Below are 5,715 nucleotides of genomic sequence, written 5' to 3' on the forward strand. Positions count from 1 at the left end.
GTACACCGCGCGCTGTACCACCTGCAGGCGGGCGGGCGGGTTTGCCTTTCGTCGCTTATACCACGGCGCCATACCGCCCCGACCGGATGGGTAACCCGCCACCACCCCTGCATGCGGTACAGTAGCATTACAAAAGTGCGCGGGGTCAATCAGCCACCTGGTACAGTGCAGTGAGAAGTGGCCAGCGCATAGTAGAAGCCAGCGAGTTCGTTCACAGGCTCGGATCGGGGCTGGTCCTGCAAGGCCTATAACTTTATCCCGCTTTATCCCGAACGCTCCCGTTTGCATAGGCAGGGCCAGGGGCGGACCGGGCAGGGGCAGGTAAACAACTCCATTCCCGGGAGGGCGAGGTCGGGTGCCCTTCGGCACCTCCGGCCTCCGGCTCCGCGCTCCGGGCTCGGCGGCGCAGCGTCCATGCGACTGTGAGGGAGTTGTGGCGGGCGGGGCGCTGCACTGTCACCTTCCTGTCACACTTCCTCCAGCCTTGCCCTGCTGGCCTATAACGCCACACTTTCGCCCCGAGCAGAGGAAACGGACTCCACGCGCGTCGTTTTGGGCGTTATTTCCTTTCCCCTTTTACTTTCCCATGTGCTTTCCGACCGAGAGAACGAGGAGCAGTTTGTGCATTCGTCGCACGGTTGATCATCCTAAACCCATAAAGGCCATCCTCAAAGGCCGAACCAATTTCCCAACTGACAAAACGTATCATATAAGCAAGACTACTATAGGCCTGTCTGGGCGATCGCGCGTTTGTTCTGCAGTTCGACTCATGACGTGCCTTCCCGCTTCCCGCGGAACATAGATGGCGCATATGTTTCCGGCGTCTGAGCCGGGCGGGACGGGCGGGGCCCGGGGGCGGAGGGCCCCCAGCAAACATTGGTCCGGACGGCCTTACGCTCACCACACTTCCTCTCTCTCTTTCTCTCTCGCTCTCTTTCTCTCGCTCTCCGTCTCGCTGGAGCCTTGCGCTCACTCTTTCCCTTTCTATTTCTTTGTTTTTCTTCACTTTTACTCTTATTGTTCTTTCGCTCCCGCGGCGCACACCACACATATCCCCAAACAGTTTTTTTTGGGAGAGTTCAACGCAAATGTTTTAGGACATGTCCACATTTGTGAGCTCCTGGACCGTGCTTGAATGCGCGGGGTGGTATCTTGTTTGTGTGCTGTGTTGCTGACACGCGTATGCTTTTGCCAGGTTGGCACCTTCACCCAGCATGGAGGTGCCCGTCAGCCAGCCCGACGGACAGGATGTCCATCAGGACACCCAGCCGTCCGAGGATGAGGCTTTGGTGGCCGCCGCGCAGAGCGCCGCACAGCCGCAGGCAGCCTCTCCGCCTGGCCAGGATGAGGCCCAGGCCGCGGCTCAGGCCGCTGCAGAGGAAGCCGCCGCCCTACAGAAACTGCAACTGCAACAGGAGTCCAGGCCAGCCGTCATCACCAGGCGAAGCAAGCTGGTGCGCACCATCACCACCGCCGGGCTCATCACCGAGGCCGAGGCGGAGGACATTCCCGAGGAGGAACAGCCTCAGCCACAGAGTGACCTCGGCCACCACCAGGACGGCGGCGAGCGGCACCAGCCCGGCGGGAGCAGTCCCGGCGAAGAGGTCGCACGCGGCCACGCGCACGTCGAGGTTCTGCGGGCCGCTCAGGCGGCAGGGCCAGCCCCCGGCTCCGTGGAGGCGGGGTGAGTACGACATCCATTGGAACGTTCGCAGATTAGCGTCTGAAACATGCCGGTAAACTTGTTGAATGTGCGCAGCGTGGATACCCACCCCGATGAGCAATTTGAGGTTCGTGACATGTCCGCCATCACCCTGGACGCGCGCGCTGCGCAGGAGTACAGCGTGTACGGGGAGCGAGTGGTCATGGTGACGGAGCGAGGCTACCCCATGACGGCCGAGGCTGGCCAATTCACTTACACCATCGCTAGCACAACCCCTATGTCTTTCCATGTCGAAGAGGTAGGCTGACAATTTCAACATTCGCGTCGTCCCGTAATTTTAATTTCAACGTATTGAATCAACGCTGTGTTCATCTTTCGCAGGATAAATTGGACCCGGGCATCCTCATGATGCCGGCCGAACTGCCCAGGTACCAGCACATCGCCCGTGCGCAGACTGGCTCCCCCCACGGCTCGCACCACGCCAACCCCCACGCGCCACTGGCCGGCCCGCACCCGGGGGCACTCCTGGACCACCGCCGCCGGGGCTTCATGACCGGCTACCCGGAGATGGGCACTCCGCCACCGCCGCCGCCGCACCAGATGGACGATGTTGGGGAGGTGGTCAGCGATTCCCATCACCACCATCAGCAGATGGGGTACATCGTGTCACCCCAGCTCAAGTACGAGAACGAGGAGGACGAGCATCAGCAGCTCATGCCCCTCCCGGCGGCCACGTACACCACGCTCGAGTCTGGCGGGCGAGCAGGGGAGTGCGGTCCGGACGCCGTTTACCAGCGCGTCACCTACCTGGAGGGCGGCTGGGCGGGCAAGGTGGTGGAGTCCGGCGTCGACGCCTTGGCCAACGCGACAGTGTACTCGCCGGCCTCCTCACCCGTGCACCTCAAGGCAGACCCCACGCTCACCTCCACCTCCACCAACTACTCACCGGCCTACAGCCATAAGCAGCCCGTGTACTCCCCGTACCTGGCGCAACCCGGCGCCCACATCTACGACACCTCCGAGTCGCCCACCTCCCAGGGTGGCATGTACAGCAATGGGGTCACACAGACGTACTCCGTGTCACAGTCGGCAGCCTGGGCGTCCGGCTCGCCGCAGCCGGGGGAGGCCTTCACTTTCCAACAGTCCCCAGCCATGTCCTCAAGCGCTGCTCCCTACGCGCAGTACAGCTCCGAGACCTGGGCCCTCACCGACGAACCCTACGACCCGAGTGAGTTGCACCTAACGGCCTTGAATCCCTATTTCACCCTGTTCTTTTCGAAAGGAAACTTCCATTGTTTTTCCAAATGCGTGAATGAGCTGTCACGCTTATTCAATGATGCTATCGCTCCGGTCGGGTCATGAACCTTGGGTCAAAAGAGGCCTCGTGGTTAGTCAAGTCAAGCCTAACAGCGGACTGCCCGGGCCCGGAGCCCCCACAATCGGGCGTTCTGGGCGGGCCACCGTCTTCACACAGGTGCTTGGCGGGTTGGCCTACCCAGCGCTTGGCAGGCGCTATCGGCGCCTCGTGAATATTTATTGTGGGGGCGCGCTTTGACATGCTGTTTGACTTGTGTGTGGCAGGCCACCTGGAGATGAAGGAGTGCGTCAACTGCGGGGCTCCGCACACGCCACTGTGGCGCAGAGACACCGCCGGGAACTACTTATGCAACGCGTGCGGCTTGTACAACAGGATCAACGGGGTGAACCGGCCGCCCACGCGGCCGCACATCAAGAAAGCCCCCGCAGTCAGCGTAAGTTTTCGAGGGGCGACGTTGACTGAATTTGATTTTTCGAGGATGTTCTCGTGTTTTAATCGTGAACGTCTCTTTCAGCCCCAGGGCAGCGGCAACAGGAGGACAGGGGTCATGTGCGCCAACTGCAACACTACTACCACAACGTTGTGGAGACGGAACAATAACGGTGACCCGGTTTGCAACGCGTGCGGACTGTACTACAAACTGCACAACGTGAGCATCTTCCCCGAGTAATCGGTTGGATTATCTATTGTGATAGAGACGCCATTGAGATGTTTCCTCTGTGAAGGTAAATCGACCACTCACCATGAAGAAAGACAGCATCCAGCAGAGGAAAAGAAAACCCAAGAATAATCCGGGGAGTGCGGGGATGAGTCCATCCGTCAAACAGGAGACAAAAGCGCCCGGGTCCATGCACCACCGTAAGTGTGCCACGAGATATGCTGCTCTTGGGAATCTTGTACCGCGGTTCAACTCACGCATCGCCATGCCGCTTTCGCTTCGAGCTGGGCGTGGAAATTTGCATTCGTTTGACTAATAAATGGGATGAGGGTGAACGTCCGTGTTGGCTTTGAAGAACGCGAGTCGACAGTAAGGTCGCTATGGATCAGGGGCGAGACCGAAATACATAGCCATCGTGCTTTTGTCTTTTTGTCAAAGAGGCTTTTGCTAATGTTCAATCATTTTCCTGTTACTCTGTTTAAGGGAGTTGTAGCCCTTTATCGTCAATGCAACGTTTGTGATGTCCTTGTTTGCGTAAACCATTTTAGCTTTCAAGTTTTCGCGATAACATGACATCATTATTCTGATCTCGACTGATCGCCAACCCCTACCGTGCGCGGTACAGCTTCGGCCTTTAGAAGTGTGCGACAGTTTCATCGCTGCCTCCGCGTCGGTCACCCGTCTGTTTGTTTGCCAGTCGTTCCGAATGGTCCGTCAGTGTTTACATCTGACGGTTGTCTGATTTCTCTCTGCCGCGACAGAAAAGATGCACATGTCGGACGGGTACCACTCATACTCTGGCGGCCAGCCCATGCCGCTGCAGTACGGGGCTGTCGGGCCCGGCGCCTCCGCGGGCTACCCGGAGGCCTTGGGGCACGCTCTTGGGCACGGCCTTGGGCACGGCCTCGGACACGGCCTCGGACACAGCCTGGGCCACGGCCTGGGCCACGGTCTGGGGCACGGTCTGGGGCACGGCCTGGGCCACGGCTTAGGCCACGGCCTACTCGGGCACGGGGAGGCCACGGGCGGCACAGGTTCCCCCGGGAACCACGGGGGTGCAGGGCTCGACGGGCACCCCGGCCACGGGGGCCACGGGGAAGCCTCGGGCGTGGACTCGTTGATCCTACCCCCCTCGTGCGTGCTCACCAGCAGGCATCTCGTTACACAGTATGTAGTTCCGCATGCCTTGTTTTTGTTGTGATGTGCTTTCGGGGTGGTGGTTGAAATACAGACAAGGGTTCAGATCTTATGCAGGGGTGTTTCTTGGTAAATGTCGGTGTTTCTGTAGTATTGGAATCTTTACTTTGTCGTTTTGCGCTTTCTACTCATATTCACATGCTTTTGATCCAGTTCGAACGAAGTAGTGGTGCAGCCGCTGTTGGAAAGTAAAATGGCTGCCCCTGTTGGTCCAACACGGTTGGTCGCTCGTATCTAACTCTAACGAGCGCCGTCCTGTTTCAGAGTACCGCCGCTAGAGCACAGCACCCACACGGCGCGGCCCCCCGCGAACGGCCCTGTGTCGGCGCCGAGTAGCGTCATCACCTCGACGGGTCTGCTCCCTGGCGGCGAGCGGGGGAACCACCACGACTGAGCCTCGCACCTGACTGGTGGCGCCATCCTGCAGCTCAACTGGGGCCGACACCCGACACCGCGACCGCCGCGACGCAGCGTTCGTTCGCTGGGCGGGGCACGCGGCGGGCACGGACACCCACCACACCAGCATAAGACTGGGACGTTGAACATTCGCCCTATCGTGGCAGAAGGCCATCTTCCTCCTTTCTTGCAATTTAACCTCTCTGCCAGTGGTGGTGGGAACCGATGAGTTATCGGTTCATTTAACTTCGTGCCGAGTGCGTCCTAATACAGTGAAATTAGCAATACAGTACAACGATTGCGTGATTTGTAGGTTTTAAAAATACCCCCCGAGAGTCATTCAATTTCATGGTTGTTCTGTACATTCCAGTCGGTAGCTTAATTTATAAAAGTTTATTTAAGAACTGAAATCAATCTTTGGGGCAAAGCGCCCTCCTAGTCCATGTGATGTGCAACTAAAAGGTCTTTGACCTACCTTAAAAT

At 58.8% G+C, this 5,715-nt stretch overlaps 1 protein-coding gene across 1 annotated transcript in view; it reads left to right on the plus strand.

The window, feature by feature from the left end:
* The window catches only part of LOC127750160 (uncharacterized), a 32,456-nt gene extending 26,747 nt beyond the window's left edge, over nt 1-5,709 (plus strand). The window contains exons 2-9 of the mRNA XM_052270934.1: nt 1,196-1,684; nt 1,760-1,961; nt 2,045-2,891; nt 3,245-3,414; nt 3,496-3,630; nt 3,707-3,839; nt 4,401-4,806; nt 5,101-5,709. Of these exons, the coding sequence (XP_052126894.1) occupies nt 1,215-1,684; nt 1,760-1,961; nt 2,045-2,891; nt 3,245-3,414; nt 3,496-3,630; nt 3,707-3,839; nt 4,401-4,806; nt 5,101-5,230 (2,493 nt within the window). The 5' untranslated portion in view covers nt 1,196-1,214 and the 3' untranslated portion in view covers nt 5,231-5,709. The remainder of the gene's footprint in view (nt 1-1,195; nt 1,685-1,759; nt 1,962-2,044; nt 2,892-3,244; nt 3,415-3,495; nt 3,631-3,706; nt 3,840-4,400; nt 4,807-5,100) is intronic.
* The last annotated feature ends 6 nt before the right edge of the window (nt 5,710-5,715 follow it).

This window comes from Frankliniella occidentalis, unplaced genomic scaffold (assembly GCF_000697945.3).
Source record: "Frankliniella occidentalis isolate FOCC.00 unplaced genomic scaffold, Focc_3.1 Scaffold143, whole genome shotgun sequence".
NCBI lineage: Eukaryota > Metazoa > Arthropoda > Insecta > Thysanoptera > Thripidae > Frankliniella > Frankliniella occidentalis.